Consider the following 12,006-nt stretch of genomic DNA (forward strand, 5'->3'; position numbering starts at 1 on the left):
ACCATTTCCGGAAAATTACAAACCACCCAACACAGGAGAACTCTATAACTCTTTTGCCTATAATGTGCAGTACTATTAAGAGGGCGGGGTGCGCGAGGGGGGTGGGTTGTATCTGCCACTTAATCATTATTCCATATATCTATATGACTTAGTTCTTCGGAAAATCAGCATTATAACATTTATTGCAGAGACCAAAATCGGTACCTGAGCGAAGCAAAGAGGTTAAAGCATTTGGCTGACAAAGAGCCGGACACAATAAAGCAGTGTATGCTATACCTGGAAGCGGTTCTTTACTTCCTGTTAACTGGAAACGCTATGGAACGGGAAAGTCTAAGTGAAAAAGCTGCCTTTACTATGTACAAAGATACCCTTTGCCTTATAAAGTGAGTTCACATTCTTTTTAACATTCCCCATTTAATGCTGCTCTATCCCCAGATATATTTCATCAAAATTTCGGAGTCAACAAAACTCATCGTCGGTACATACAAAATTAGCGGTCTTAAGGTAAGATTCACTCTGTAATGTGCCAACGAATGTTAAACGTTTACGTTTCAGTTATCGATGCGTGGCTCTGATATACTACAAATTGTTCAAGTTGAAGAAGTACGAGATGAAAGAGAATCAAAAGCTCATTAACGATTATTTCACGAAGGTAAGGCGAGTTTTTAAGGGATTAGTTAATCACCAAGGTTTTTAGTCTGCAAATATGGCACCAATCCAATCGGACCAAATTAATCACGCCCTCGGAGGTCAGGGCACACCTTCCCCGTTATCGCCGACGCCGTCGCCCGCCGGTTCCGTCGCCTCGGTCGGTAGTCAGTCTTCTGGTTACAGTAGCGGAGAGTTGGCGGTGCGCGCGAATACTACGGTGCCTACGACAGTACCGACGCCGCCGACACCTTGCATGTTGATGCCCGTACACGTTTATACGGCGGTGTCAAAGCAAAATGAAAATTTTTCATATCTATTTTCGTATCAAGACCTGTGGGACCAGGCCGATGCTTTGGTTATAAAAGGCAAACAAAGGGGTAAGTATTGGAATTAGTTGAATTAAGTGTGTCAATTTATTATGCTCAAAAATGAAGAACTGAGGTTAATTCCTGTAGTGTACATTGAACGTTGTTCTGACCTATTTAGCTCACAAAAGTTTGTGAACCAAAAAGTAAGGTATACGGAACTGATAGACTGATAGAAAAGAAAAAGAATATAAATAAAATTTATGGGAGAGGTTTACAACAGATGGGGAGAATACAACGGAACGTACAGCTAAAGAAATTACATGGAAAAATTAAGAGGGTGATTGAGTACTCTATGCTATTGTAAGATTTTTTTCTTAAGTGAGTTAGTAGGGGGCCGGGCAATGTCCGTAAACTATTTGATTAACTTCCTATACCAGGAGCATGTTTGCACAAAACTCTGAACCTGTTTTTTATCACACGGACACAAGTTCTTAATGGTGGATATCGTTTCAGAATCCATTTGCACACCACGGGGTGTGATTACATGGTCTGGGTACTTAATGGAGTCCCACTGAAGACCCACTGTTCTATCCGCGCGCGTAGGTTGAACATTTGCTGGCGAAGACACGTTTTGTCTTTTACCGCGGGCAAAAAAACATCAGTTTTCCATAGGGAAAAAATGTTCCTCCTGGTAACAATAAACTGCCACACTTTTTGAAACCACTAACGTCACTAACGAGACAGATGTCGATTGTCAGCGACTCTTCATTAGTGTTACATACCTTGCATTAAGGTTTAAGGTAATATATGTAGATACTCCTGTTCGAAAGTGCCCACTTTGGAGTTGTTGATTAATCACGTGACGCTCGAAAGAGGGGGGGTGGGGTGCGAAAAAGTAAAAAATATCAAAGGGGGGGGGGGGAAGTCTCATGCACTCTTTCCAGCATGTCTTTTGGTATTCTTGGAATTTCAGTCTCAATATTGTTCTGTAGGTCTTTCAGGGTGGTTTCAATATACCTTCGACTTCAGGTAACCCCAAGGAAAGGAATCGCATTGGGCGACGTCCGATGAGCATGCGGGCCAATGACCGACAAATAAGCCTTCCAGGAAGCGTTTGCCTGAAGAAATCATGGTAATACCCGCTGTGTGTGCAGGAGCACCGTCTTGTTGAAATCGGATATCCTGAAATCCGACTGGAAAAACTGTTGCAGCATAATTAAGTAATAATTCGAATTCACAGTTACAGCTTGACAATTTTCCTGGAAAAAGTAAGGGCCAATGATACAGACTTGTGATATGGTGCACTACACAGTGACGCGGGCTGAATGCAGGGGTCTCCCGTGAATTTCTCTGGGGCTCGTTTTGCTCCAATACCGCATATTCTGTTTGTTTACACACCCATTGCGGTGAAAATAAAAAGAACACATTTGCGTTATGGGGTATGGATGCAATAAGCATGTCTTCACAAGATGACCTTCGTGTTACATAATCCATACTGACAATTTCAGGACCACCCACATTTCATATGGGCGAAGATTGAGTTCATTATGAAGAATTCGATGGAGAGAATGTGTTGAAATGGCAAGAGCAAGTGCTTTGTTTCTAAGCAGCGTTTTGGAGATTGCAGTACTGCTTCCCCAACTTGTTCGATATTCCTCTATTGTGCAGATGACACATCCCTTGTTGTTCTGAATGTATTTGCCCAATTTATAAGACATTGCAGTCCAGAAAAACGCCTGCGTGGGGGAACTCCAAATCGCAAACGAAATGCACGCTGCACTGCAATGATCAAATGGAATTCTTGTTCTCTTCAACACAAAACAAGCGCTCCTCACGTATCTAAGCATTATGACAATTGAACAACAGATGAATACAAACCTCCCGTTGGTTACTATAAACCACGCCCACTCTCTCCTCTCTTCGACTAACAGCGCCGCCACAGCTGGAATTGGAAAATAGTAATTTACCGCGTTCTACTCTATATAAGACTTGCACTGGTAGTTATGTGATGTCTTGCATGTTGATTGTGTGTATGTGGTGAATATGGATTTGGAAATTGGGGTTTTAATTAATCCTTTCAATTTAACAGTTCATCGCGTAATTGTTATCAATATCTATCCAAAGGTCTCACAAAATGAATGGTTTCTTGTGTTGACGGAGACTTTGGGCCATAGTAGGTTTATATATGTGGAGAACAGGAATGGTGTAATTTTAAAGTAGAATTAGGAAATGCAAATAACAAAATTTTACCCACATTTAGTGTCTGTCCTGAATCCCATCTTTCGTAATCCTTCCCTGGAAGGTAAGTGTACTTGCGAACAAATTAACATAGATATACAGTCAACTGGTGTCTTATCGAATCTGAAATCGCACAAAAGAGTGCAGGTTTCCGGTCTTGTCACTTACACTTATTAACATATTTAACAATAGGAAAGATCAGTAACAAGGATAATGATTGTCACTAAAAAATGTACCAATACTAAAATGAATCTAGTACAACTAGAAGTCGAATTATAGAATTTACCCAATCGACTTGACAGAGCGATGCATCAAATTATGAATAACACGCAAATCAACAACTTGATTTTTCTGTATGTCATAATTTTACTCTTAATTAGATATTATGTAATATGGTATTAAGAACTAGAGTTAAGGTTGATAAATTGACACACTGTAATTATTATAGACTGAAGATTTGGTAATCTTATTGTAACAAAACATGTTTTTTTCAGATTTTTTCATAGAATTAGACAGACATTGCAAGCCCTTGACGTTGCACAGTTCTCTAATAGACTTGGTAAAATACGTTCGAGCAGGAATAAAAAGGCTCAAAGAAAAAGTATAATCCAATTTTACACTATTTAAGTGATAAAGGTATGCCAAAGAATGGACCGAGTCAATTTATACGTCAATGGATTGAGCATGCAATCTGAGAAGAATAATTATACCTTTTTTTATATATATCTTATTGTATAGTGAAGTAAATAATATATTATTACGATTTATTGTTATTAGGGCATATTTGCCATTTTTTAGATTGGTTTAGTAAATAACTAGAAAGGTTGAATGTTGAAAAGAAGTTACGTACGTTTAATGTTTCTAGTATACTGACCTATGGCGGTGCAGTACAGTACTATTTTTTACATTCTTCGTAGTTTAGTGAAGGTGAATTCCACATAGTGTATATTTTTGTATATATTGTACGCTAAATTTTGGCATATTTACCGCTATATTTGTACAACGCTGAAGTAGTGGCCTAGATAATCAAATTATGACAACTTGAGCGCAACGCTCGCCGGTTGTGGACATACAAAAGTAGTCATTATTTTTTTTGCATATATTGTAGTATAAGTGTGCATATTGTAACTGTATGTAAATCATGTATCATATTTTATAAATTTTAAATTATTAAATTTTTATTATAGATGTTTTCATTAAGGCCATTATTGAATTGAAATCAAAACATAATTTTGTACCTATATTTTATTACAATTGGTATTAATTACACTCAAATTAATATAACGGATGTTTTTAGTACTTTAGGCACTTGTTGCAGCAAATGAAATTTCTCACGAGATTAAAACCTGTTACATTTTGTGATTTGTTTATATATTTTTTAAATGTTTCCCCCAAATTTGATTTATAGTAGAATATATCTATGTGAAATTTCTGATGCTCAGTGCGAAAATAAAGTTTGGTTACAAAGCCTAAGTGCTAAAGTTTACATAAATTCCTAAATGAAATTGTTAGGGACCAATGGTTCAAAATCAGAATGAGCGTATACGATTAACAGATGGCAAAATGAAATTTATTCATATCATTGGTTCTTTGTTTTGTTCATGTTATTTCTATTGTAAAGCCATGTGATGTTTCTTTTGTTTAATTTGTAATATGTTAACGATTGGCATGTTGACTTTTTCAACCTCGTGAAAATGTACAAAAATTTCATGTTGCGACTGATTAATGTTTGTTTTGTTTGAAATATATTATTTATTTTATATTTATTCTAAACGTATTTATTTGTTGCCTACTGTCCTCGATGTAATTTTTATAGATTTGTAACCAAACTTGAAAACTCTAAATAGGAAAACAATAGTCTAAATCATACAACTCCAAGTAACTTAAAGTGACCTTTTGTGAAATCATAATATTGCCACAGTACCTTGTAAATATGTAACTCTAGTAATAATTATCAGGTGACGTGTATATTATGACAACAAAAACAACAAGGACCCAAAAATTTCACAAATATATCATTATCTAACATTTAATTTGTTCCTTTTCCTTTTATGTTGTATGCTGTCCTTACTAATGGGAGGGGGTACCAAGATCTAACTTCAAAATTATTTTCCCCCAAAAAACCTTTCTTTAGATGTGTATAATTCGTGAATTAATTTGATATCGCCAACAAAAATTAACCAATTTAATCTGGGATTTTTTCTTTCCAAGCATGAAGTGGGCAAGTAATGGTTCAAGTTGTGTATCACAAGGATGGTTCATGGTAGTTATGGTAGGTATATACAGACCCACCGTAGACGCCTCTAACCTCCAATTGTCTAATTTCCGCTCACACTTATCTGCTGGTTCACCCTAGATCATTGTCAATATATATGATCTAAGGGTTCACCACCCGCTAATTTTTATTTAGAAATCATTGAGGAGTTGTATTTCTATTCTTAGAAAATGAACACCAACACCCACAATATTACTACATATGAGAGTGCAATATTCACAAAATTGATCTTTTCAATTTAATTTATTTAACATACACTGTATCTCTCACCGTTCCGGAGTCCAGTACCTTTTTGTTCGCACTATTCTCATATTTTTATTTAGAACCATGTATAGTATTGTGGGTGTATTATTTTTCATGGCAAAAAGAAGTGAAGATGAATATATTTTAAGAAATATTACCGAATTTAGTGTGATAATTACATTTGTTGTTATATAAATATAATTATATTCATCTTCACTTCTTTTTCCCACGGATTATATATTATTGTAGGGTAAATGTCTCTTATTAGAATCTGCATTGCAAGTTTCAGGGTCCACATCAAACTCTATCATCCTAAATCTTTTCTGAATATTTTCAGTAGAGTGGCCCACAGTAGACCCAATTTTTTGCGTGATCATTGCTAGAGTCGAAAGACCACATATGCTCTACATTAAATCTGGAAAATTATTCGCCCTTTTGTTCTTAAAATGTGTATAAATAATCACAGATTACCCTTACAGTGAATATCCACACTTTCTTTAAAAGACGTACCCTTAACAAATTTTTCATCAAAAAAAAAACATACTCGTGGGATTGTAATGTACAGAAAACTGATTTTTTCCAAATATATTTAATAACAAATATAATTATATATATAATCTCATAAAATAATTGACAAAACATTCATTAATTAATCACACTTGCTTTCTAAATCGTCTTTGATTACATTATCGCTTAACATATCGTATTCATCTTCACTTCTCTTCTTCTTCCACCGACCATTGTTGTACGGTAAATGCCTCTTATTCGAATCGGCATTGTGACCTTCATCGTCCACCTCAAATTCCATATCCAAATCTTCTCTGAGTATCTTCAGCAGGGTGGTCCGTGGTAGACCCAAAATTTTTGCCCTCTCCCTTAACGAAAGCTCGGGCGACTCCTCCAGCGATGCCTTAACGTAGGGTACATGCATGAGTCTCGCTAGAGGTCTGCCACTTTTCTCTTTGTCCTCGACGTTTCCCTGACTGAAAAGCTTCTTCTCCCAGTTTAATAACGTCGCCCTCATGGGTGGTGAGACATTAAACCTGGCCCTAAAGTTTCTATTTATGTCAGTCCATGTTTGGTTATTGAAAAATCTCTCGTGCACCCAAACGGCCGCCACTATTTTCTGCTCTTGGGTGTACTTACTTGTTTCTGTATTGTCCGTTTCGTCTATCATTTTGGTGTTTAGCGTAAATCTTTGAAGGTAATTAATTATTGCTACTTATATTTAGAACAGCTGTAGAGTTGACATTTTAATCAATTTTACTGTTTGTATAAATATTGAACTGTATGTATACTAACTTTTTGAGATTATTTTCATAATCCAAACACAAGGGACTTTTGGGGCAAAAATATCGTCAACTCAGTAAGCTAATTCATGAAAATGTCGTGTGCTAAATAAATTTGCACTTGGCTTTTGCTAATCGTTCAAATTTTAGACTCTTTTTTGTGTAACCGAAAGTAGAGAAGTCCGACAACATGGCAAACATCTGTTCTCGTCTGTGATGTCACTTCCGGTTAGTATAAAATGAAAATGACCCAACGGACTTCGATCTTTCTGCCTTTACCGTTCTTAGGAGGAAGAAGATACGTAAGTTAATTTTGAATTTATTTAAATATGGTCTTATTATTTATCTAAAATACGTGTACTTTGTTGCTTTCTTGTACCTACTGTATACGCCTACCAGGAAATAATTACATTTATGTAATTTTGTATAGGTTAGGACCACGTGTTTGTAAAGGTTAACTTTTGTTGTAGTATGGCGGACTCTGCTCCAGCCCGAGGTGGTTTTCGTGGTGGATTTGGTGGTGGACGCGGTCGTGGGGGGCCACGTGGTCGAGGCCGTGGTCGCGGAAGAGGCCGCGGTCGTGGCAAAGAAGACCAGAAGGAATGGATTCCCGTAACAAAATTGGGACGTCTTGTACGTGATGGTAAAATCCACACGCTCGAGGAGATTTACTTGTTTTCGTTACCGATTAAAGAGTATGAAATTATCGATTTCTTCATTGGATCGGCACTGAAAGATGAAGTAAGTGCATTTTTTGATTTTGTGGCGTAGTTTTGATGTAGGTAATTTTGTTTAGGTTTTGAAAATTATGCCAGTACAGAAACAGACCCGTGCCGGTCAGCGTACACGTTTTAAGGCATTTGTGGCAATTGGCGACTACAACGGTCACATTGGGTTGGGTGTCAAGTGCAGTAAAGAAGTAGCTACGGCAATTCGAGGTGCCATCATCTTGGCTAAGTTATCTGTAGTACCAGTTCGTCGTGGTTATTGGGGTAACAAGATCGGCAAACCTCACACTGTCCCATGCAAGGTAAGGGGAATGTTTGGGGGATTAGGAGTATCCCAGGATAAATTGGTGAAAATCCCCTTGAATGTGCAAATTTGATTCTTTGTTTTATATTTGAGAAAAATTCTTTGGATGTTTCTACCACCTAATTTTTTGGTCTTCACACCTTGAAATAATTAACATGAATGATCAATTAATTTTAACATTATATAGGTCACTGGAAAATGTGGTTCAGTTTCGGTGCGTTTAATTCCGGCACCTCGCGGTACTGGTATCGTATCTGCTCCTGTGCCCAAGAAGTTGTTGCAAATGGCCGGTATCGAAGATTGCTACACATCGGCACGCGGATCAACTGGTACTTTGGGTAACTTCGCAAAGGCCACATATGCCGCCATTGCTAAGACTTACGCATACCTTACGCCCGATTTGTGGGAGGAGAGGCCCCTAATGAAGACTCCATATCAAGAGTTTGCTGACTATTTGGCCAAAAACCATCGTCCCGTTACAAGCCAACGTCCTGCGGAAGCTATTAATTAGTGATGTTTTTAATGTTTGAATACATCCTATGAGATTAGATGTTGTTTTCTTTATTGTTGTAATGGTTTTCACCAATTTTAATTTCAGATTTCGGATCTAGCTACAGCTGCATTTTGGAGTTATAATTTTATTGGTGAGTACCTTTTATATTTCAATGAATTTGCAGTCAATTGTGGGCTTCTCAGAATTTCACTGAATTAATGCATTTTAGTTCATTTCACATGATGAATTGTAATCTTTCGCGGTTTCCACCAGAACTCTGTAATGATGGCCTAAGATTCCTGATTTTTAATAGCTTTGCTTTATTTAATAATTTTTCTTTTTAAATGTTTTAATTGAATTCTTTTTTTACAGATTTCAGCTTCCTTTTTGGTGGCATGCAGCAATTCATAGAAGGTAAGCATTCACTTTTAATACATTTTTGTTTAGTTTTCATGATGAACTCTTAATCTTTCGCGGTTTCCACCAGAACTTTTGTAATGATGGCCTAAGATACCTGATTTTAACTAGCCATTTTTTAAACAAATTTTTATTTTTAATTGTGTTTCAATGTTTTTTTATTTACAGAATTTGGATTTTTTACTGGGAGCATCCATCGATTGCTTCAGTGGTAAGCATTAACGCATTTTTTTTTGTCATATTAGCAAAGCTCTACTGTGATGAAGTTTTAATCTTTCGCGGTTTCCACCAGAACACTGTAATGATGGCCTAAGATTTCTGACTTCAATAGCTTTCTTCTATTTATCCTAGTTTTATTGTTTTTACAATTTTTATCATTTACAGATTTTTGATTCTTTTTCACCTGGAGGCATGCATCAATCAATATGGTTTAACGGTAAGCAATTTATATTTTGTTATTTCCACCGTTATTAAATTTGTGCATGATGAGTATCTAATCTTTCGCGGTTTCCACCAGAACTTTGTAATGATGGCCTAAGATTCCTGATTTTAAAAAGCCTTATGTATTTACCCATTTTTTAAAATTGATTTAACAAATTTCACCTTTTAATTACAGATTGCGGGTCTTCCTTCGAGTAATGGCGACCAGAAAGTTTAAATGGTGAGCATTTTACATAAATAATGAATTAAACATATATTTTGACTTGATATTACTCTATAAAAAGTTACATTTTGTACTATGTCAACATTGGTTTGCATGATGAATTTATAATCTTTCGCGGTTTCCACCAGAACTTTGTAAAGATGGCTAGAGATTTTCTGAAAGTGAACCTCAGTTTTTCCATTATTTTTTTATTATGAATTGTTTTGAAGTTCAAATTTTGTTTCAGAATTCTGCATACTGCAGGTCCCATCCCCACCTTTTAATGGTAAGTGTTTGTATCAGGTAGAATATCTATTAATGTTTAAAAATGCGGCTTTTAAGTGCACAATGATGAAAACCAACAGTATAGTAGCGACGAGCGAACTGAAACATTTGATGCTAATTAATTTCTGATAGTTCAATATGCAGTATTCCTTAAAATTAATTGATCTAATTTTTTTACTGAAATATGTCTTATTTTCAGGCTGAATCATGGAGAAGCATTTAAGAGGCATCTTCACATATGAAAAGGTTTGTTCTTTCACATGTACTCATCCTAATTGGGCAATGGAACATGACAATTGCACTAATGCGGTATAAGTTTTACTAACCGAGAACACTACTTAACCTTGGTTCAATATGGAGGGTGTTCAGCAAACTGATATAATAGCCGAGGTTTGATGTTCTTTGGATATCTCGACTGGTAGAAAATGTGGTGATTTCACCTAGTTGAACTATCCGAGGACATTATTTTGATCTAATTTTATTTACATAAAAACAAACTATTGTGTTCTGTGACTTGAAATAAATTCTTATCTGAACATTTGATTTATCTTTTATATTTCGTAATTTTTGTCTGGCTGTACTACTGTAGCTCTTTACTTTATGAAAAAAGTACAGACTTACAAGAGAATTGCCAGTAAATAGAAATACTTTGGGCAGGTTTTTCATGCCAATATAAAACTTGTGTCACAGTTAATCTCCATGGAATGTTCACATACATAAGTTTGAACTGAAACAAAAGCTGTTCACCAAAAGGAACAATTTTGAAAGTAGGTACCTCTGTTAAGATGAGAACTAAAATATTTATTTTAAAGAAAAAATGTCAAATGGATGTGTGGGTTTATAACTTCGAACTTTAAACCCCTCTTCCACCTTTTCTTAATTTTTTTTACTGACTGAAAACATCTTGATAAGTAAACTAACCGAGTAATAATGTACTCAGAAAAGTGTTTGCAAGCCCCCAGCATCAAGCCTTTCTAATTTAACAGTCTTCTGTACCAACTGCACCCAATTAAATTTCCATAAGAGCGCCCGTCTAGTTGTTTTTAAAAAAAATGTTTAATAACTTATAAATTTGGACATTTATCTACAAAATGTTTGGACTATTTTTTAAAAAAGTAGTAACAATACAGATTGTTTAAAGACGTTTTGCACCGATTATTGCGCTAATCTGTTTTATTTTTTACTCTCGATCAAGACGATTTATGGAAAAAGTAAACCAAAAGTTTTCTAGATAAGTAACTTGTAAACATTACCCCAAAAAAATAAACCATATTTTTTGTAAATAAAGTCTGTATCTTGGTCGGTGGTAAATCGACAATTTGAGTGTGGGAAGTGGCTGCACAGTGTCGGTGGGAACTAAGGACCAAAACAGGAGTTGACAAAGCAAGAATATTTCTCTCGCAACTATAATCATCTGTACACTATAATCTTAATTTTTTATTCAATGTTATGTCAAAAAGTTGCTCTTAGGTAAAGAAGACTCTTAACATGCTTGCGATTAGCCATTACGCAGTAATTTGCAATAACTCTTGCAGCAAAATTTTTTTGGTAACTCGGATTTAATTGTAATTTTAACCATCTATCTGGAAATTTGAAAGAACTGCTAGGTCTACCTGAGAATTTACATATCTATCAGTATTTATGTGAAGTATCTGGAAATGTGTTTTGATAGTCCTTTCTACTGTCTTTCCAAAAGGATTTTCTTTAATCACTTTAAGCTACTGTTGAGGTAGGTATAGCGTATACATAGGTATCCAATACATGGAATGGTCTGTAAAGCTATAGTAGCCTCTGAAACCCGATTCTGTTTCCTTGGAATAATACGAAAAGGCAAGGGACTTTTGATACTTCTCAGATTAAACACGTTGGGTGTTCTATAGCGCTTATTCTAGCTATAAAGCATTCCACCTCCCCTCCGCCACATAGTTTTTAAAGCCTTTTAGGTTGGTTGGTACAGTATTCTAAATGCTGTAGTATAGATAGAGCATTTGGTGGGAGTGCACACTGATTATGTTACGATTTCTTGAAGCATTCTAAATCCTTTCCATAGCTTTTCTAGTCCTGAGGAAAATCTAGAAATTTCTAATAATGGTCAAGGAGTATTTAAGAGTTCATTTCCTATCCTAGACTTT

General features: G+C 35.8%; 2 protein-coding genes and 1 long non-coding RNA gene across 8 annotated transcripts in view; all 3 read left to right on the forward strand.

Annotated features, from left to right (window-relative positions):
- Positions 1-5,230, forward strand: part of LOC116168193 (AF4/FMR2 family member 1) — a 204,294-nt gene extending 199,064 nt beyond the window's left edge. For all 6 annotated transcript variants that reach the window (XM_031483877.1, XM_031483876.1, XM_031483879.1 and 3 more), the window contains 5 exons: positions 189-383; positions 436-504; positions 556-652; positions 698-1,028; positions 3,692-5,230. In XM_031483877.1, the coding sequence (XP_031339737.1) occupies positions 189-383; positions 436-504; positions 556-652; positions 698-1,028; positions 3,692-3,804 (805 nt within the window). In that variant the 3' untranslated portion in view covers positions 3,805-5,230. The remainder of the gene's footprint in view (positions 1-188; positions 384-435; positions 505-555; positions 653-697; positions 1,029-3,691) is intronic.
- Positions 5,231-7,177: 1,947 nt separating this feature from the next.
- Positions 7,178-8,584, forward strand: LOC116169749 (40S ribosomal protein S2). The gene is made up of 4 exons (XM_031485911.1): positions 7,178-7,306; positions 7,475-7,745; positions 7,801-8,034; positions 8,224-8,584. Exons 2-4 carry the CDS (start codon positions 7,476-7,478, stop codon positions 8,545-8,547), a joined length of 828 nt encoding a protein of 275 aa, XP_031341771.1. The 5' UTR covers positions 7,178-7,306; position 7,475; the 3' UTR covers positions 8,548-8,584.
- A 103-nt stretch (positions 8,585-8,687) lies between these two features.
- Positions 8,688-12,006, forward strand: part of LOC116169750 — a 30,918-nt gene continuing 27,599 nt past the window's right edge. The window contains exons 1-6 of the long non-coding RNA XR_004145063.1: positions 8,688-8,943; positions 9,115-9,157; positions 9,331-9,382; positions 9,563-9,607; positions 9,837-9,875; positions 10,074-10,120. This is a non-coding gene — a long non-coding RNA (uncharacterized LOC116169750). The remainder of the gene's footprint in view (positions 8,944-9,114; positions 9,158-9,330; positions 9,383-9,562; positions 9,608-9,836; positions 9,876-10,073; positions 10,121-12,006) is intronic.

Source organism: Photinus pyralis, unplaced genomic scaffold (assembly GCF_008802855.1).
Source record: "Photinus pyralis isolate 1611_PpyrPB1 unplaced genomic scaffold, Ppyr1.3 Ppyr1.4_LG4, whole genome shotgun sequence".
NCBI lineage: Eukaryota > Metazoa > Arthropoda > Insecta > Coleoptera > Lampyridae > Photinus > Photinus pyralis.